Source organism: Lissotriton helveticus, chromosome 8 (genome assembly GCF_964261635.1).
Source record: "Lissotriton helveticus chromosome 8, aLisHel1.1, whole genome shotgun sequence".
NCBI lineage: Eukaryota > Metazoa > Chordata > Amphibia > Caudata > Salamandridae > Lissotriton > Lissotriton helveticus.
Window position 1 is genome coordinate 356,182,178 of NC_136069.1, and position 22,219 is coordinate 356,204,396.

General features: G+C 46.6%; 1 protein-coding gene across 4 annotated transcripts in view; it reads left to right on the top strand.

The window, feature by feature from the left end:
• Positions 1-22,219, top strand: part of B3GLCT (beta 3-glucosyltransferase) — a 1,060,368-nt gene that overhangs the window by 31,197 nt on the left and 1,006,952 nt on the right. For all 4 annotated transcript variants that reach the window (XM_078657144.1, XM_078657145.1, XM_078657146.1 and 1 more), the window contains exon 2: positions 5,059-5,114. In XM_078657144.1, the coding sequence (XP_078513270.1) occupies positions 5,059-5,114 (56 nt within the window). The remainder of the gene's footprint in view (positions 1-5,058; positions 5,115-22,219) is intronic.

Below are 22,219 nucleotides of genomic sequence, written 5' to 3' on the forward strand. Positions count from 1 at the left end.
GGTATTTAAATGTGACCATTTTTCATGTGAACCAAGAATCAATGGAAAGAGGGGCTGACAGAGTGTAACATGCACTGAGAGGGAAAATGCAGGACATGGACCAGTTAACTTTAAGTCCAGAAATCTCTTCAAAGTCCGATAAAAAACAGACTATTGGAGTAAGATCTGATTGGGCATCTCAAACAAATATATAGCGACGCTGTATATGGTGGTTCTAAGTGGAATACCCCAGTGTGCACCCTGTAATGTCAATTAGAATGCTAGTAGTTCCATTGCTATTGCAAAGAGCAATGGTGAGAGAGGGCACCCTTGGACATTGCCCCTACCTATGGTAAACGACAGTGTGTCCAATTAAGGCATGTGCCAATTCTTTTCAGAACCCCCAGCATATATTCCCATCTAAGGGAATCAAGGGCTTAATCCAGATTGAGGGCTACACATGCCCCTCTCAGGAAGCAGTCTGAATAACTTGCCATGACATCCCAAAGTCTTTGAAAGTTGTGCAAGATGCTACGACCTGGAATGAAGCCCGATTGATCAAGGAAGTGAGATGTGGAAGTAGTCGGTTGGCCAGCAGATGGGGGTGGGGTCGCACACTACTCACACACCGGCGGTGTCGCCCCTAAGGACTCTGGTCAATGTAGTAAAGTGTTTGCGATGCATCATCTTTCGATCTTCTGCTATCTTTGCTGTCTTCGCCATCCCTGGACACGTGTTTCGGGGTATTACCCCTCATCAGCAGGGATAGGCCGTGTACTGGGGTTGCCGATGGCTGCCAATATCTGCCAGGTATAGTACCACTCAGGCGCGTAGGTGCGGGATCCCAGGCTCGTCAGCCCGCTGCTCAAGGGAGCTTTAAAGTTACAAATGGGGGTGGGGTCGCACACTACTCACACACCGGCGGTGTCGCCCCTAAGGACTCTGGTCAATGTAGTAAAGTGTTCGCGATGCATCATCTTTCGATCTTCTGCTATCTTCGCTGTCTTCGCCATCCCTGGACACGTGTTTCGGGGTATTACCCCTCATCAGCAGGGATAGGCCGTGTACTGGGGTTGCCGATGGCTGCCAATATCTGCCAGGTATAGTACCACTCAGGCGCATAGGTGCGGGATCCCAGGCTCGTCAGCCCGCTGCTCAAGGGAGCTTTAAAGTTACAAATGGGGGTGGGGTCGCACACTACTCACACACCGGCGGTGTCGCCCCTAAGGACTCTGGTCAATGTAGTAAAGTGTTCGCGATGCATCATCTTTCGATCTTCTACTATCTTCGCTGTCTTCGCCATCCCTGGACACGTGTTTCGGGGTATTACCCCTCATCAGCAGGGATAGGCCGTGTACTGGGGTTGCCGATGGCTGCCAATATCTGCCAGGTATAGTACCACTCAGGCGCGTAGGTGCGGGATCCCAGGCTCGTCAGCCCGCTGTCTTCGCCATCCCTGGACACGTGTTTCGGGGTATTACCCTTCATCAGATAGGAATGATGCATCGCGAACACTTTACTACATTGACCAGAGTCCTTAGGGGCGACACCGCCGGTGTGTGAGTAGTGTGCGACCCCACCCCCATTTGTAACTTTAAAGCTATGGATTTGTAGTGTTTCAGTGTCCACCATATCATCCAGACTTATCTGCCAGTAGTATCTTGCAGTCCGGTTCGGCGGAGGGGTCTTGTTATTTTGCTTCTAAAAAAAATCCAAGCTTTGGATAAAATAACGGAAGAACGTGCGGGGGCGTGGAGTTCCTATACCCCAACGACCAGAACATGTTGCTTGGAGTCAAGGACAGCAAGTTTTCATATTTATTTTGTCTATGGAACAAGTAGGCCCACCCTCCTGCAGCACAAACCCTCTACCTGCCTGTTTACTGTACTACATTATGGATTTGGGAAGGGCACTGTCTGCATTTAAGGTAACGTGTATCCATATTTAAATGCTGTTCGAACTTGTATTTATGGTTTGTTAAAGCACATTCTTTATTATTGTGGTGAGCACTCTAGGGAAATGTAAGCACAGACTGCACTACTGACATTGGTTCCAGTATAACAATATGTGCCTTCTTTTGCAAAGTTTACCAATAGGAGGCTACATACAATGCTTCCAGAATGCCCTCTGATTAGATGCAAATATTTGCATGAGCTGACTGATGATTCTTTGCTTTCAAAATGAAATGTTGCCAAAAAAAATACAACTAGTAAAACAAATGTTTAGCTAAACTACTCTGAAATGTTTGGATTTATTTCTTTGAAGCATCACTTAGTAAAATGTGTTGATACATGCTTGTATTTCCAAAAATATTCATAGTGGAAAATCAGGCCAACCAGTTAAAACAAGATTATGAGACTCACGAAAATAAACAAGCATTGACACAACCAAATTAGGTCTGATATTTATGATTAGCCTTTTGATTTTTGTCAATGCATGTCTTGTTTTGACTTAGTTATTGTATTGTATCGAAAATCTTTATTTCGGGCTATATGGCCATAAAAGCAAAAATAAAAATACAATACATTTCATTCAATTAAATAAAATCATTGCTCTAAGTGGAGCCCAGTATTACACGAAAAGTGCATGTACATTACAATAATGTTACATGAAACATTCGGGATAACCTGCAAGCCAGCCTCAGAGGTCCAGAAATTAGCCTATAGATATATGATTTAATAAAGTGCGTGTGTAATACATAAGCAGCATAAAGGCCTTTACAGTTTTCAAAAACTGGGCTTCATGATGCTAACATAGCGGCCCTCTCCTAGTAGGGTTCAAGAGTGTATACAGATAGAAAAATATAAAAACAACGTATACAGGACATTATGATTAAAAATACTCATTTCAAAATCATAAAATACTTTCTTTCATGTTAAACGAAGACTGAGACCCGGTTTGTAAAATATATAATAATAGATCAGCAAATCCTATAGGCTCATCTTTAGGATGGCTCTACGTGCACACCACATAGAGATAAAAAATGTGATATTGAAAATACAATGGGCATGTGAGTGTCCTATTTCAGTAGCCTAAAAACCTCAGTGCAGTGGCTGGTTTCAATACTTCTGCATAGCTGTAAAAGCCACCAATGTTTCGCGTTCTTATATTCTTGATAGAAAAATATCACACGATATTCCATCTCCGCTGCATTGCTACAGGCAGGACAACCCAAATTGGACAAACCTGCCCACTTATTTGTAAAAGCACGCAACGGGAGCACCCCATGCCTGAACTGCAATTATAACTTCTTGGCAAGGACCGGCTGGACATCATCCAGGGCACGCTCTAGTCTGTACTGATCTTTTACTTCTAGAAACCCTGTAGTCAGTGAACCAGACATACACCGCCCCTGCATCTGGGCAAATATGTACTCCCTATAGGTCTCTATCAGGTCCTTCGTCAATGTTGTAGAAAAGATTTCTTCTGCATTGTTCCACAAGTTGCCCCTACCCATGGCCACAAGAGTGTTCTTAATAAAAGCCAGGTAGTTTGCCTGCACCCTGTAGGCTCAGTACTTCACTCAGCTCTTCACTGTATGCAGCCAATTCCAGGGTACTCCAAAGACGCTGCCAAAATAGAAGAGGTCTAAGAGCGGCTTCATCTGCAATTGGTCTAATCCCAAGGTCCATGCGAAGTGGTGTAAGCTGGGAGCTTGGGGGAAGACCCACTAATTGCCTGAAATGAATGGTGTTCTAGCATGTAAAGAGAGCAAATATTCCTTCACGCTTCAGAACATGTGGCTGATGGGCTTTATGCTGCAAAGAAAGAGTGCCTCCTAATAGCATATGTTATAAAAATAACAACCATACTTTCATTTCTGTTCTGAGGGCCTGTCTTGCTTTACACTCCCAAGTAAAAGAAATTCAGCACTCCCCAGCCGAGACACTTGGTAAAGCAAGAACGCACCTGGAAACGGGGCTTCATACTCATGAAATGAGGCTCATCAAAAGATAGTTTTCATAATAAAGTGTGAGGTTTTATTAGTGCAACACTGTCTAACAGAAATGATTTCCCAGATGTCAAATGAATCCGGTAAAACAACATGTAAATGTAAATATACTTATATGTGCAAGCAAATAATAATAAAATACTCACAAAATAATCAAATGCATCTGATAAAACACAAGCAGATAATTGTGGTAAAACACAGGCAAATAATAAACACAAGTCAGATAATAATGAAATATTCACAAGTGAAATGTAAGGAAGTAAAACACAAGCAAATAATACTTGTGTAGGAGAATAACAATATGTACATAAATATATAGTTAAGAACAAAAGTACGTCACAGGCTGGTCACTCAGCACACAGACAAAAACAAATGTAGAAATAACTATATATCTATATACCAATAAATAGAGAAAACCCCTCACTGCTGCAATATCTTCATCTTAGCCCTCACAAGACTGGGGGGGTCCCAAATTTCAGCCCCTGGGGTCAAGACTCCTCAAGCCAGGAAATGCGTCCACCTCTTAAGAGAGAAAACGGTTTTCGGGCTAAGAAACCACAGTTTTTATAATATTCTCAATGCACTAAGACACCCTCTATGAAATGTACAGGCCCCTCCCTTGGCTCAAACATTTGACCTGAACAGACCACAAACTTTTGAGAGGATCCAAGCCCCTACAGGGGAGAACTTTTAAGTGGACCATAGAACAGGGAGTATCCATGCCAGTGCAGTTGGACCTTCCTTATATGGCCACATAGGAAATAAAGACTCAAGTGGGCAAGGTTAGTCTGATCTCCTTTAATTTTTTTTTTTGGGGGGGGAGGGGAGTGGCTTATGTAAGAAGGTCGGCTCCTTCTACCATGGTTACCCCCACTTTCTTGCGTGGTGTCCGTTTGTTTTTAACATAGTCTTATATTTATGCAAAGAAGCCAACAAGGCTGATACGTTCCCAACTCCTTTAAGAGTATCAGGATTTCCAGCCTTTACCTGACATCAGAACATTATTTCGAATGGTAGTACACTGCTAATCATTCTTTGCTATTTAATATCACTGTGAATAATATGCTCATCTGCACTGTTGCTAAAGAAATCACTCAACTGTTCTAATTTTTGTTCTCTCTTTTTAGCTTTTATTCCACGTGTTGCTGCAGAAAACGTTCTCGAGAAAACCACAAAGCCAAAGGTACAGCGAATTAGAGAGTGAGAATGTTTCTTTGTGTTCATAAGAACTGTTTGTACCTGTTGGAAATTGGGTCTCTAGTTTGCAGTGGTTTGCACCCTCTCCCAGTAGGTACCCTCATTCTAGTCAGGGTAAGGGAGTCACACAGTTAAGATAACCCCTCCTTACCACCTTGGTAGCTTGGCACAAGCAGTCAGAATTATCTCAGAGGCAAGTGTTTGTACACACACACAGTAACACAGTGAAAACACTACAAAAGCAGTCCACACCAGTTTAGAAATATAGCTAATATTTATCTGAACAAAACATACCAAAATGACCAAAAAATCCAACATAAGTCAAAATCTCACTTTTAAAAGCGTAACCAGGTTAAATCAATAGAAATCAATGGATGCTTTTGTTTTAGCACAAAGTACCTAGATGCTTCAAAAATCAAACACGAGGTAAGACACAGGGGAGGTGAGGCACCCGAAAAGAAAAGCAATGCGTCGGTTCCTAACTACGCAGGGTAGTTGATGCGTTGGTTCCTTACTGGCAGGGTAAGTGATGTGTCAGTTCTTTACTGCTAACCAGGTGAGGTGATGCGCCAGTTCTTTACTGCTAGGCAGGAGAGGTGATACGTCGGTTTCCGGACACGCGGCCTTTGTTCCTAACTGTGGTGCGGTGTCGATGAAAAATTAGCACCCATTGACGATGTGTCAGAAAAACAGGACGCACTGTGTCAATGCAACAACGGTGAAGCAGGCGCTGTTGGAGTTGGAGCAGGTGCAAAGGACGTCAGTGACATGAAGCTTAAAACTCACGCTGGGTTGATTCTTCTGACGCACTGCGATGGCAAGCTGGGGCTTGCGATGTAAGCCATGGTCAATGCGTTAAGCGGGAGCCACGCTCCGGGGCAGGCAGTAGCGATCTTTTTGCAGCGTTGCAACGATAAACAGGCGCTGCTAGTCGATGCATGGATTTTCTCCTTCACATTTATTTGTTGGGGAAACCCTTTGTATTGGGATACCTGAGAATATTTACCTAACATCTTTTATGATTGCCACAAATCGTCTGTGTGTTGAGAGTAGTTTTTAATATTAAAGCAATATCTTAACTGGGTTCTGCTGATTGCAATATTATGAAATACATGTGGCATGCTAATCTAACCCCCATGATAGTTTACTTTTCTATGTTATGCTTACAGAAATCGTTGCACGTTATCAAATTGTCAGCATAACTTTGATCTGTGTGCCTAGAACGTTAACTTGAAGCAAGTGAAACAAGTTAAATTAATTATGTGGAGGTTGTCCTGAATGCATTACCACTTAAAAACTAACTGCGCCTGACAAACCCCTTGCAGTACTGGCATGCATATTGACACTGTATCGTAATAAACTATTACTTTAACGTGTTTAACTTAAAAAAACAATGGATTGAAAAGAAATGTAACTTTTTGTAGGAGTGATAATTTCAAGCTTAGTACATGCTTTTCAGCAATTCCTTCAATTAAATTAAACAAAGGGGTAGTGGGAGTGACACCTCATAAAACTAGACCCATCCCTTCCATTCACAATGATCCAACTATGGTTTTATGCTGTCTTTGGGTTCCAAATTAGTCCACTATTGTGAAGAGCCTTTTCGAAACAAAGAAATAAACATGGAGAGAAGGAAGCCGGCTCTAGTTCAAGGATGGAACATTGTAATGTCACAAAAGTGGAAAACAAGATCTGATTTAGACTTCTAACTGCAGATAAGGGCCGGCTTCAGCACTGGTGGCACCCTGTGCAATATTTAGTTTGGGTGCGCCCATACCCCATGGCCGCCTCCTCGGATTCCCTCACTACCACCGGGCAAAAGTACCTCTCATCTCTCCAGTCACAAGGTATTGCTAAACGCAGCGCCCCTCCATGAGGCCAGCGCCCCCTTCACTGGTCAGCGACCAATGCCACTGCACCGGTCGCACTGCCCTCAAGCCGGCCCTGCTGCAGATTCCTCACCTTAGACCATCTCCCAAGCATCCGACTGGATCCAGCAAATTTGGAGCAGTACCTATGTGCGCCGGTAGGTGGCATCAATGGAGTCTGCATTGGAAGGAACGACTCAGTGCCTTCATAAGCGCCACCCTGGGGCGCTGACATCAGTTCCTGTTTTTCTGGTGCCAACAGCGCAGATCTAGAGAGCTACTTCAGCCACTTTTTAACCAACTTTTAAAAACTTTTGGAAATTATATTTTTGGATCTGGCTCCCAGTGCGTTAGGGACATGTCCCCTGCAAACCACTCTGGCTTCAATCCTTGTGAGAACTGCCACTGTCAGATGTCAGTGTCATCCCCACCTGGTTTGTTCCTGGTGCTTGGGGCACGACCCCAGGGCCTGAGCCGAGTGCAAGTCCAAGGCACGCAAATGCAATCCATGAGGGGGCTCTGAAGCTTCTGGCAGCATGGCAGAAGAAGGCTATGCGTTATTCCCTGTCCTGATTTTGTTCCTATGGACGCTCTACAGGCTGATCCAGGAGTCATTCCCCGGTCCCCGTCAAGATCCAAGACTTCCTTTGCTAAGTCGGTAAGTCTAAGAAGCACAAGAAGAAGTTTAAGCATTCTTAGGGTTCACCTGTTTGACCTTGTGCTTCTAGGCCCCGTTCCCGCACTCTACCTGCAGAGCTGCTGTCCGATACCGCCACTTCCTACCTGGAGATTTGCAACACCTGCCCAGTTATGGAAATTCTACGATGCCATGCAAGCCATCTAAGGTGCCCAACTCTCTCTGGTTGCACCTTTGGGCCCCACAGAGCCAAGAGGTACCCTGGCTGGGTTACCACATTCAGGTTCAATTCCTAGATCTGGGGCCATGCTGTGCCTGCCATAGCGCCGTCTGCGTTGTTTGACGACAAGTCCACCTCGACGGTGCTCGAAGCCGTGACCGCTGCCATCCTGTCCCTATCAATTCTTGGCTTTTTCTCAGCTGGAGTCACCCTATGACCCCTAGGAGGACGATGAGGAGGAGGTGTATTGTCCTTTGGCGAGGACCATTGCTGATGATAAAAACTGGCATGTTGTCTTCACTGGGCCAGGCTACTATGAAAGTTGCATCATTCGCCACATTCATGCACAGGTCTGCAGAGGTCCTTGATCTTTTGCTCCCCGCTATCGTGTCAAGTTAAACATTTTCACCGAGGTGCTTCAGGCCAGGACAGGTACCCCAGAACCAGTGCTGCCCTTTAATGCAGCCCTCACTGTCACTTGCTTTAGGGCCTGGGATGAACCGTGCACAGGGGCTCCTGTGAACTGCATGAATGTCCAATTGCATCGCCTCCTACCAGGGGGACCCAGCATTCCTTTCCCAGCAACTCTGGAGAGCCTTGTGGTCCAGGCCTCCATGGCCAAATTCAGCCTGAGGGTGTTCCCTATCACACCACCAGATAGGAGGTCCAAGATATCCAAGGATATCTTTGGGAAGTGCACCTTTACTTACACCACAACATGCCTCTTGGGCCTCTATTCCCATATGTTGTGGGTTCCGGTCACAGAGCTGCTTCTTATGCTACCTGAAGAGGACCCGGTCATTCTAAATCAGGCTTTATTGGACGGCAGGGATATGGCTAAGTTTGCCATAGGAAGTGGACTGGTGACCAGGACTCCCTTGGTAGGCCCATGGCCTCTACAGTGGCGTTTCGTTACCACGCTTGGTTACGGTCCACTGGGTTTTCGGGGGGAGATCAGTCACCCTTGATTGAAATGCCCTTCGATGATTCTTGCTTGTTCAGCAAGAAGCCAGACATGACACTTAAGCGATTCCGCAAGAGCAGGGTCACCATCTGATCTTTGGTCCTCTCAGTTTTGACCGGCCACAACAACAGTCCATTTGCCCCTTACGTGGCAGAGGCAAGTTTGCCCAACCACTGTACCAGCCATACCCGGTACAACAGATGGCCCAGTCCTTTAGGGGAAGTGGCCGTGGAGACCAAAGAGGATGCAGGAACCATGCCCAGCAAGCTGCCCAGTCCCCCACCCCTTAGCTACCTCAGCCTCAAAGCCTCTTTAGTGTGCCCTCCGACCTGCACATTCCTAAGAGGTTTACAGCATCTTTTTCAGCATCCAGTTCTGCCCATACATCCGGTGGTATTGTAGAGGTGGACCTCAGCAAGGCCTACCAGTGCTAGGGGTTCACCCTTCTCTGCGCACAAGTCCTCAGACCAGTAAATAGAAGTTGGCACGGAAACTGAAATAGCAAAGAGATATTTTATTATCCTCATGAGGTGGAACTACATTCACACAACACCCTTCGGTAGTGTATGAAGTAGCACAAGGAGTAGAAGAACCATGGGTCTTTTATACCCACACAGGAGCTCAAAAGAAGGCGGTACAAGCACACACAGGAGAGTTACATACATAAATGCTCATACAGAAATGCACAGTCAACTAAGAAGGAGGAGCCATCAGTTGCTGACTTTAGTAGAAACATCCTGACAGTAACAAACCTAAACAGGTGCATGGGCAGCTACAAACTCTTCTGCACATGTGCAGAGTAGCAGAGGCTAAGTATAGCCAGTTCTTTGAGCAAAACACAAGGGCAAACGACAGAGAAGAAGGAGAGAGCACATGGCAGATAAAATGGCTGCCGGAAAGAAGATGGCTTCTGCTAAATGCTAACTTCGATATTTGCCAAATTTCCACAGACCACCCTTTTAGCATTAGCTGAAGACATTTATAGTCTAGGGGAGTCTAAGTATACATCATTTTTTTTTTTAAACATATTTTATTGAAGGTTTATCATCATACAGCAGTATTACGAAACTCAATACCCTCAGTTGCCAAACATATCTTCATTTATACCCCAACATATTCAAGTACTTACCCCCCCTCCCTCCCCCAATTAGTGCGGGCGTGTAATTTCAAGAGAATGCATTGTGTGATGTGCAGCTGTCAGTGAAGGGTACTCAACTTAATGGAAACTCTAGATATTAGTTGTGCGTTCCTAGTGCTCTAGCGTTCCTCATCTATCTGTTGGTCTGACAAGGCCTGTACTAATGTTTCCCATGCTCTTGCGTGCTCCAAGGCCTTTTCCTGTCTGGAGCGCTGGGCCTGTCTCAGCCGAACAGTGCTCTCGCTCCTTGCCCATTTACAAAACTCCGCCCTCCAGCGCTTATAGGATGGTCCTTCGTTTGATTTCCAGTGCAGGGTGATTTCCCTCTTCACCAATATGAGCCCCAAATCTATAAATGTACTCGTTACTTTTGTTTTGGGTGTGTGGGGGAACCAAAGTAACACACATGCGGCCATGTCATAGGTCAGAGCTCTGCTCGTGACTTCATTTAAAAGTGCTCCCACTTCTATCCAATAGTTCCCTATTCTTGGACATCCCCAGAGCATGTGTTCCAAGTCCGCTCCCCCCTCCAAACATCTGGGGCCTGCTGCGTCTTGTGCCTGGAAGTACTTCTGAATCTTCCCCGGCGTCAGATACGCCCGGTGTACTATGAAGAACTGTATCAGTTGAAGTCTCGCATTTCGTGTGCCCTTCCACGCCCTTCTGATGACATGCCCCCATGTCGTGTCTGGTATTGGTCTACCTATTCCTGCCTCCCATTTCGATTTCAGATCAGCCAATGGTTGCAACCCTTCGTGTAACATCCTGGAGTGGAGGCACGTAACCGCCTTAAAGGTCCCTGGTGCCATTACCACATATTGGCATGCCATTGTAGTCTTAGGTTCCGCTTGCCCTTCCTTCCAATGCCTCCGAATCACTGCTACCACCGCAGCATGGATCAGGAAGTCACCTGTCGGGAGGTCATATCTCTCCTGTAATGCCTGAAAAGTCAGCAACTCTCCCTCTTCGTATAAGTCCCCTACCATCTGAAGTCCCAGTTGCTCCCACTCCTCGAGAGCAGACCAGTCACTCCCATGAGGAAGGGCCGTCAGCATCCCCAGCGGGATCTCCGGAGCATATGGATGGAGGACTCCCGCCCTACGCTGGCTACGATTCCAACATGACCTCAGAGTACTCTCCTCTAGTGACAAGTCCCTAGGTAGAATCGCCTGTTGTAGGACTATATATGAGAGGATATGCCTTTGCATCCCTGTACCTCTCATATGATCAGGGCCTCGGAACTGCACTGCAATCGCCTGTGTGAGAACCTGTAGCTGTGCCGCTAAATAATAAAGTTCAAAATCCGGAACTGCTAGTCCCCCTTCTAGCTTCGGGCGCATCAGTTTGTCCAGTGCTATCCGCTTCCTACCAGTTCCCCATAGAAAGCCTATAACCATTGTTCTCAGTTCCCTAAACATCTCCGGTGGGACCCAAATGGGGAGCGTCCGGAAGTAATAAAGTAGCTTCGGCAATGCCACCATTTTAAGTAAGGCTATCCTCCCCAATACTGATAACGGGAGCGTGGACCAGAATGCCAGGTTCCCCTTTAAGGCCCTTATACAACGCCCTATGTTCCCTTCCAGGACGTCCGTGGTGTCATGCTAAGTATACATCATGTACATCAATCTGCATCATTTCATCAACTTCTTTGTCTAGTATACGCTATGCATTCATTTGTTTAACATCATGTCTGGCAGGTGTAAAAGCAGTGATTCAGATGGAGCAAAGCATTGGGCCACATTGTGAGAAGTTGGCCTGATATATGATGCTCACTAGTTCTAGCGATCACCTTGTATCAGTCCAAACAACCCTTATGGTGATTGGTTGTAAGTCAACCTTATAGACCAGCTATCCTAATGGTAGCATGGACAAAGCAGTCTTGGGCTAAACTCTTTTGGCATGTGAAGCCAGCTGTTTTACCACATATAACCCCTTGAATACCAGATGAAAGGACACCACACAGGTTGTTATGAAAATAAACAATATATTTATTAATAACAAACACCTCTGAACTCTTTATGAGGTCAGAGGGCTAAGCACATGACCATCTCTTAGGACAAATACGATAAGTTGCACAAAATTACAATGGTGCCCTAGGGGCACGACAAACCATATACTAAGTAAATGGTATAAGGAAATCGATAGAAGGAATGGAGCTGTCCAGAGGCTGTAGGATCGCTGGGACTACACTATCCTAACCTTAGGTAAGTAACAGGAGGCCCACGGGACCCGTGTGCAGAGTGTGAACTCACACGCGAGATGCGGAACAAAGTCAATGGACAGTACAGTTTACGAAAGAAACTTTCTTTGGCATTTTCTTGCTTGTCAAGTCATTAAGTGGTGTCACAATGGACCCATAATTTTTGACAAACTTCCTATAGTAACCAGACAGACCCAAGAAAGCTCTGACCTGTGTCTGGGTGGTTGGAGGAGCCCAGTCCTTTATGGCCTGTATCTTGCTGTCCAATGGTTAAACCTGGCCTCCACCTACAAGGTGGCCCAAGTACACAACCTGACTCTGCCCTATCTGGCACTTGGTGGCCTTGATAGTGAGGCCTGCCTTCTGCAGGGCTCCAAAACTTTCCTCAGGTGGATCAGGTGATCCTCCCAGGTGGAGCTAAAGACAGCAATATCATCTAGATACGCTGCACAAAAGTCATCCAGCCCAGTGAGAACTTGATTCACCAACCTTTGAAAAGTGGCAGGTGCATTCTTCAAACCAAAGGGCATCACCACAAATTGGTAATGACTTCCTGGGGTAGAAAATGCTGTTTTGGCCTTGGCATCCTCAGCTAACCTCATCTGCCAATAACCAGCTGTTAGGTCAAATGTACTCAAGAAGGTGGCAGATGCCAACTTATCTATGAGTTCATCTGCCCTAGTTATTGGATGGGCATCTGTCTTAGTGACAGCTTTGAGACCCCTGTAGTCTACACAAAACCTCATCTCTCTCTTACCATCCTGGGTGTGAGGTTTTGGCACTAGAACAACAGGACTAGCCCAAGGGCTCTCTGAGGGTTCAATGACTCCCAATTCCAACATCTTTTGTACTTCTTTCTTTATGCAGTCCCTGACGTGGTCAGGTTGCCTGTAGATTTTACTCTTGACAGGCAGACTGTCACCAGTGTCCACCTCATGGGTGCACCAGTTTGTCTGACTGGGCGTCAGTGAGAACATTTGTCTAAAGGATTGAAGAACCTGTTTGCAATCCTCTTGTTGATGCTCAGAGAGGCTGTCAGAAAAGACCACACTATCAACTGACCCATCATCAGGGTTCTGAGTGAGCAGGTCTGGGAGAGGGTCACTCTCTTCCTCCTGTCCCTCATCTGTGGCCATGAGCAAGCCGATGTCCTCCCTGTCGACAAATGCCTTGAGCCTGTTTACATGAAGCACCCTGTGGGGGCTCCTGGGAGTTCCAAGGTCCACCAGGTAGGTGACCTCTCCCTTTTGCTCAATGATAGTATGGGGTCCAGACCATTTGTCTTGGAGAGCTGCTGGGGCCACTGGCTCCAACACCCACACCTTCTGTCCTGCATGATAAACAGTCAAGATAGCCTTTTGGTCATGCCAAGCTTTTTGAAGTTCTTGGCTGGCCTCAAGGTTTTTGGAAGCCTTCTCCATGTACTCTGCCATCCTGGAGCGGAGACCAAGTACATAGTCCACTATGTCAAGCTTAGGCTTTTTGAGAGGTAACTCCCATCCTTCCTTCACAAGACATAGGGGTCCTCTTACAGGATGCCCAAACAGAAGCTCAAAAGGGCTGTAGCCAACCCCCTTCTGTGGGACCTCTCTGTAAACAAACAGGAGGCAGGGTAAAAGCATGTCCCATCTTCGCCTAAGCTTCTCAGGTAACCCTTTTATCATCCCTTTTAGGGTCTTGTTAAATCTCTCAACAAGCCCATTGCACTGTGGGTGATAGGGTGTGGTAAATTTGTAATTTACACCACACTCCTTCCACATTGCAGTCAAGTATCCTGACATGAAGTTTGCACCTCTGTTAGAGACAACCTCCTTAGGAAACCCCACTCTGGAGAAAACTCCAAGTAAGGCCCTGGCCACAACAGGAGCTGTAGTGGTCCTAAGGGGAATAGCTTCTGGATACCTGGTGGCATGATCCACTACCACCAGTATAAATCTGTGCCCAGATGCTTTTGGGAGGTCCATTGGTCCAACAATGTCTATCCCCACTCTCTCAAAGGGCACCCCCACCACAGGTAGTGGTATAAGGGGGGCCTTTGTTGTGCCACCTGATTTGCCACTGGCTTGACAGGTGACACATGAGCGACAAAACTCTTTGGTGTCTTCAGACATGTGAGGCCAGTGAAAGTGTGGGGCAAGCCTGTCCCAAGTCTTGTTCTGGCCTAAGTGACCTGCAAGGGGAATTTCATGGGCTAAGGTGAGAAGGAAACCTCTAAGAGACAAGGGGATGACCAGCCTCCTGGTAGCACCAGGTTTAGGGTCTCTTGCTTCAGAGTATAGGAGTCCTTCATCCCAATATACCTTGTGGGCATCTGTAGCATTCCCTGCAGCCTCAGTAGCAGCTTGCTGCCTGAGGGTTTCAAGGGAGGAACAGTCTAACTGTGCCTGCCTCAAGTCTGCCCTGGAAGGTCCCCCTGTCCCAAGAAACTCAACCTGTTCAGGTTCAAGCTCTTCTAGGACATTTCCTTCTGGGGTCTTTGGGTCAGCCTCCTGTGAAGGCTGATCCTCAACCTGAGGCAGGGGGGAAGGCTCTGCCTTACCCCTACTGCTCTTCCCCTTGGGTAGTGTCTGGTCCATTCTTCCAGGATCCAACACTTGTTCAGCTGGGCATTTCTTTGCCTGTGACCTGGTCACAGCAAGGACATGTGAGGCGAGACCTAACATTTCTTCATGAGTCCTGTACTCCACATCTGACCATAAGGAGGATTCCAAATCATTGCCCAAGAGACAATCCACTGGGGGGTCTGAACTAACTACAACCCTTTTGAGGCCAGTTACCCCTCCCCAGGAGAAGTTAACAGCTGCCATACTGTGATTGGTAGTGACATTGCTAGCATTGGTCACTAGGTAGTCTGAACCTAGCATGATCTGATCAGGGTCCACAAAGGTTGGTGTCACCATAGTGACACTAGCACATGTGTCCCTGTAGGCCTGAGCCAATTTTCCATATTTTAAAGGCGTTTGCCTGTATTTGCCCAGAGTACTAGGACTTACAGTAGGGGTCATATCCCTGTCCCCAGTACAAACAAGAACAGCCTGAGTAGGTATTCTGACTAAATCAGAACCCACCTCAGTTCCCAGGGTTAACACAACTATAGCCTTGGGAGGTACACTACCACTACTAACTGTACTAGGGGGTGCAGGTGTCTTAGGGACAGTAGTGGTAGGAGTTTGGCCTTTCTTGGTGCACTCACTAAACCAGTGAGTTTTACTTACATGGTTTCTTTGGAACATCAGTCTTCTTCTTTTGGGAATTCTGGGACCCACCGTCCTTAGGTTGTTGGGGCCCTGTTGAAGACTTCTGGTCATTTTGTTGATTCTGATTACCCTTTTGGTCTGCTTTCTTTTGGCCACCACCCTGGTTCTGGTTCTGCTGCTTGACCCTGGGTCTGACCCATCAGTCTGCCTTCTTTCCCAATTCTTGGGGAGAGGTCAGATCTGAGTCAATCAGGTGCTGATGCAACAACTGGTTCTGACAATTATTTAAGATTTACTCTCTCATAATTAGATTATACAATCCTGTGTAATCAGTAACTTTACTTCCCAGTAACCAGGCCTCCAAAGCCTTAGTGGCACAATCAACAAAGTCAGTCCAATCCTGAGCCTGACTTTTCTGGGTGTCTCTGAACATCAACCTGTACTGTTCAGTTGTTAAGCCAAACCCATCAATCAGTGCAGTTTTCAGGACTTGGTAATCATTAGCATCCTCATCTCTAACAGTGAGGAGCTTATCTCTACCTTTGCCTTCAAAGGAGAGCCACAATATAGCTGCCCACTGACTCTGGGATACCTGCTGTACTTTGCAGGCCCTCTCCAGAGCAGTTATCCACTTGTGGATATCATCTCCTGTCTTATAGGAGGGCACTATTTTACTCAGGTTTTCTAGGATCAAAACCCCTGTCTTTATCCCTAGGGATATTGCTGCCACCAGTGGGTACTATCCCACTCAACTGTTGCTCTCTAGCAAAGGCAAGTTTCTCTTTGGCAAGGGCAAGTTCTTCCCTTTGAATCCTCAGATTAGCTTCCTTCATCTTTGCCTCATGCTCTCTCCTCTGAGGGGAAATCATCCTCCTCTGAGCAGATGCATGAGAGGCATGAGAGTGAACATATCTGTTGGAGTCCCTAGAATGAGATATATCTCTTCTGACCCCAAAGTTAGGCCTGCTTGTGGATGGCACTGGGGGTCCCCCAGTTCCATCCCTCTGTAGGTCTAAGTTGGGCCTTGTAAGTCTGCTGACTAAAGGTTGGCCATTGTCTGCCTCATCCTCAGATACATCCCCTTCTTCCCTACTATCTACATTCTCTGTTTCAGGTAGGTTAGAGTCTGGATCACCTTCTAAGGGGGGCATGCTCCCATCTGGATTAGAGGGGCCTTTGTTAGAAGCCCTTCTAGCATCATATGTCTCTAAGAGACCTAACAGAAAGGGAGTGGTAGGGTTAGAACCCTGTTTCAGTTTCCTGGAGGTACACAATTGTCTCATCTCCTGGAAGCTGAGTGCTGCATATCTGGAAAGGACCTGTGGAGGGTCACTAACCACTAGGGGAGTCACTGAGGTCTCCTCATGGGTAGACATGCTTTCTAGTGAGGTGTAAGTGATGCACTTACCTACACTATGGGTTTTCCTACTGATCCCTTGCTAAGAGTTGTAGTCAGGGTGTGCTAGGCCCTTTCTACTACAACAGCTGGTTCAGTAGAACTCAGAGTATTTCTAAGCTTGTTATATGTACCTATAGTACCTTATGTGATCTTTCAAATGATATTTCAAGATTATACGTGGTAAAAACAACAGCAAGCTCAAATCCCAACCGCTGCACACCAATGTGAGAAGTTGGCCTGATATATGATGCTCACTAGTTCTAGTGATCACATTGTATCAGTCGAAACAACCCTTATGGTGATTGGTTGTAAGTCAACCTTATAGACCAGCTATCCTAATGGTAGCATGGACAAAGCAGTCTTAGGCTAAACTCTTTTGGCATGTGAAGCCAGCTGTTTTACCACATATAACCCCTTGAATACCAGATGAAAGGACACCACACAGGTTGTTATGAAAATAAACAATATATTTATTAATAACAAACACCTCTGAACTCTTTATGAGGTCAGAGGGCTAAGCACATGACAATCTCTTAGGAAAAATACGATAAGTTGCACAAAATTAAAATGGTGCCCTAGGGGCACGACAAACCATATACTAAGTAAATGGTTTAAGGAAATAGATAGAAGGAATGGAGCTGTCCAGAGGCTGTAGGATTGCTGGGACTACACTATCCTAACCTTAGGTAAGTAACAGGAGGCCCACGGGACGCGTGTGCAGAGTGTGAACTCACACGCGAGATGCGGAACAAAGTCAATGGACAGTACAGTTTACGAAAAAGGTAAGTACGGACAGTCTTTACTACTTAGGACTAAAACGACTGGAAATCTGGACACTAGGAGAGCTAATCTACTCTTGAGCACCGAAATGCTCTTGTTACCTCACCCACGGGCTGCGGGTGCATAGGTGTCAAAGTGTGTCGGGTTTCCGCGTCGTAGTCAATGGAGCCTTGAAGAAAGATGCTGCAGGCGACCAGGAGGAAGATGTCCGGTGCGATCCACGGGTGGATCAAGGAAGAAGAGGACCTGAAAGCAGAGGGGACAGTGTTCAAAGTCACTAGCCAGTGACTGGAGTGGAACCAGGAGGGAACCAGATGCTGTTGTCGCGATCAGGTGAAGAGTGGACGCTTGTCTCTGCAGCCACGTGGACCAGGAGGTGTCTTCGACGACCAGGATGGAGGCACGAGCTGTCCCATGCAGGCTCTCGGTGTCGGATCCGGATTTGGAGTCAACAGGCCTTGGCAAAGGCAACCCACGCGGTGAGTGGAAACGGCGTCTGGAGTGGACCAGGAAGGTCCGGGGTGCTCCCCGCCGGCAAGTGACCAGACAACGCGTCGAGCAGCAACCAAGCAAAAGGGCCCCACGCAGATCTCGTGGACGCTGGAGGGCTGGTCTTCGGTGCAGGAGCTGCTCGGGGCTGGGGCTTTTCAATCCCCAGAGCACTTTCTCGAGGATGCCTCTGAAATCGCGCTAGAAGTGAAGTGCAGTTTCTTCAAGATGGCCGGTCCCACGTGTCTCGTCGCACCCACGGATCTCAGCTGTGCTGCAGATGTAGGTCGAGGTCGGAGAGGTCTGGAAGTCCGGATCTCGTCGGGCTCTGAAGTCTGGTTCCGGCAGGAAGGACGACAAAGTGAACCGCTAGGACGCTTGATGGTGCCTGCAGTTGCAGGGTGGACACTCCTTGCCCACAAGGGAGATTCTTCAGTCTTCTGTGGAGCAGAACGTCGAAGTACAGAGTTTCTTCTTGTAGAGTTTCAATTCAGGATAATCTAATTTGGAATGGGACCAGCTCCTACCTTTATTCTCCTAAAGGGGGCTGTACTGTGACTAGGTCCCTCCCATGGGTGGGACCAGGAAGGGGGGTGGTTACACCCCCTATCCTTTGTCCGGTTTCGCGCCAGAGCTGGGGCTGGAGTCCCCCAGCAACTGGTTTGAGCTGGTGTATGCACAGGGCACCTTGTGTGCCCCAGGCATGTCTCATTCCTTTCAGGCCTGCCCTACCTAATACACAAAATCCTGTCTGGGGTGGTGCTAGCACCTCCCAAGGCAGGAAACCCTTTGTCCAAGCCTTTCTCACTGGAAGTACTCCCAGCAGCAGGAGGTCAGACTTGTGTCAGTGGTGGCAGCATCCATTTTGTGATGCTGAGGCTCGAGTTAACTTTAACCGGGGTTCACAGTTATACACATGTCGTGTCCCTCTAAAAGGGTGGAATGCTACCCCCATCGCCAGAACTGGCGAGGGGGTAGTATTCCAATTCGTATGACACCTTACTCGACATGTTTTGATAATGCCATACCAAAGTTAGCAATAACCGCGAGGATTATAATGCACTTAAGAGTATATGGTATAGCGTTATCATGGAACAGCTATTAGGACTTGGTTCCGGAAGCTGCAGACAGTCTCAGCTCATGCCAGAGCACCATCTCACATAATTCCAAGCACTCTGCCTTCAGGATTGATAAGGCCTGCCATAGGAGTGACTGATAGGAGTATATGTGTCCATTTTGGGGTTAGATATAGGTATACTATATCTACAGCAAAGGGTGATTACACCACCTTGCCCCAGCTGTTTTACCAGCCAGTTGTGTCTGTTTAGATGGCCAGCCAGGGGTGGCATAATACATGCTTCAGCCCCTGGTAGGCCTTGGGTTCACCTATGCCCTGGGTACCTATGGTACACTGTACAGGTGCTGATAAGGTGTCCCAATACCAATTGGTAAATGCACCTAAAGTACATGGTTGTCAATTTAGAGAGAGAACAGCTAGGCAGTGAAGCAAAAAGCAAAAATCTGGGGTGACCATAGGATTGCAGACCCTACTCTCCTACACACATTGTATACATAGACAGCATGTCAGTAGAATTGCAAGTAATATACATAGGACTGTCAATAGTTTCCAGCCACAGGTAGCGAACAATGTTCAAAAGCAGCTGGCGAAAGTCCATGTGCCAGTATCAGGGTGGATCTCAGCAGCAATTTTGTGGAGTTTGGAGTTCACATCAAAAACTGAAGGGGCATGATCTGGGATGTATACACAGCAGCTACTTCCGATGATGCGACATGCACAACCTCGATCAGCCAAAAGCCACATCTAGAACCATACGATTTTGGAGTGCGACAATCCTCGCTATTTTCAGTTCATTTGTGATATTTCCAAGTGCCATTGCTGTCTGGTTGGTCACAGCTTCCACGACATGAGTCAAACGTCTTATTTTCCTACTTTTCAAGGGAGCACCAACAAAGAAGAACAGTCCCAAATTAAAATCATCGTATTGCTGTAGTGCGGTGTCAGTTTGGTCCACCTCATCATTACTTATTGTTCTTTTGTATCTGTTCTTAGAAATGCCATTAAACAATCGATAGTCCTTGTGATATGGTTCAGGTGCCAGAAACACAGAAGGTAGCAAAAAGTAATGTAACAGACTCCAGACCATCCAACAGACAGATGGTAGTATCCCTTATTCCCACAGATGAAGTAGGTATTATGTGAAGATGTAAAGCTGCTGTTATTGGTACCATCAATAATTAAAAGCTGAGTACATTTGCTTTTTCCCACTGGAATTTTCCCAACACTATTCACACACAAATCTGCTCGAGCTCTAGTTACAGCAATAACAAATGGTCCATTACCCTTTGCAGTTCGTGGATTTGGGTAAACATAATGTGTAGAAGCATTTCCTCGTCGGCACTCCTCCATCTCCCACTTAGTCCCTTTAGCCTGCGGATCACCTTCTTCATCAGGATAACACGCTTTATTAAGATAATAGTTTATTCTCCCTACAGCCATATCAGTAATATTAGCCTCTTCAGAAGCATATAGAAGTGCAAACCAGGCTTAACGAGCCATTATGGGAAAATGGAGGAGGAATGAAAGGTGTTCCTCCCTTTTTCTGATGAGCTGGCATCATGCCACACACCTAACAGTCAGTAATGTTCGTAGCACTGTGCGTGTGATGCAACATCTGGATGAACGTGTTGTTCAGATAAGACTGTCTATGATAAGGGAGAGTAAAGTAGTGGTGTTCAATGGTTGCTGGAGCAGTGGCAGTCAGTATTTGTCGAGCAGGAGCCACTTCCTCTACAACCCAAGTTATCACTGCCATAGGGACCACAGTGACAATAAATCCAACAATGCACATTATCTTTTTATCACTGATCCTTGCAGCAGTTGATTTTTCCTCCACAGGCGTATGCATCTTGTTGTTGAAGTAACAAAACCGTTGGAGCTCTAAAGTCCTGGGCTGCCGTTGGTTTCTTCACTGAGGGTTAAGACGGGTGTCACTACACAAAAAGATACCCCCTTCGTCAGCTCAGGTTCTCACTAACCCAGGACGGTTGCTCAACCAGTCTTTTTCAACAATGAAGTTTCTTTCGGGGAGCGCAATTGATATCGGGATACACCAGGGGTCGTATGGTCCGGGAAAACTTCCTCATGTTCTTCAGGTGATTTGGCTTGGCCTTTCTCCGTATCCAGGATGTCTCGATGGTCGATCAGGGTAGACAGCACTTTCTTACAAAGGGTAGATTGCTCCCAGTTCCTCCTGTTCTTCACTCGGACTGCAGTTCTCGTCGCCAGGAGCACTTGCTCTGGGCCACGCCACCTAGGCTCCAAACTGCTCGACCTCTGGAAGGATTGGACCATCACATGGTCGCAGGGCCGTAGTCCATGGCTCTCACCTTCAGACCTATCAGGAAGAACTTCTCGAAAATGTTGATGAATGGAAATCAAACTGTCAGTCAACTGTGACCGGTAGTCACTCATCAAGACACATGGTACATCATGTATAGGGCGTGGCTTAGGAATTCCCCAAATATTCATAGGCCTCCAAATACCACCTCATATGGTGTAAGACCAGATCGTGAATGTGGCACTGATTTAATGGACAACAATGCCAAGGGTAGTGCATCAGGCCATTTCAAGGATGTAGAAGCCTGAATTTTAGCTAGCTTCAGCTTGAGAGTAGCATTGTATCTCTGCACTAGCCCTGCTGATTGTGGGTGGGAGGCAGCATGAAACTTCTGCTTAATCCCTAATCCTTTCAGGACATACTCAACAACTTGCCCAATAAAATGGGGTCCGTTATCACTCCACAAAAGTTTGCAAACACCAAATCTGGGGAAGAATTATTTTTGAAGCACCTTTGCTGTAGTAAGAGATGTATTACCTTTCGTAGGGTACGCCCCTAACCACTTACTGAAGGCACACACCACTACTAGGACATATTTCAGATTATTACAGCGTTCAAGCTGGACGTAATCCATTTGCAAAACTTAAAAGGTGCAGTTGGTGTAGCAAACCCTCCAGTAGGAGTTTGTGTCCCTTTTGTAGGATTATACTGAAGACAAAGCAAACAGGACTTAACTATTTTTTTAGCTGTGCCGGCAATTTCTGGATGCTCCCAAACGTACGCAAGTAATTTCGTTATCGAAGAGGCTCCAACATGTGCCGGCACATGTGCCATATGAAT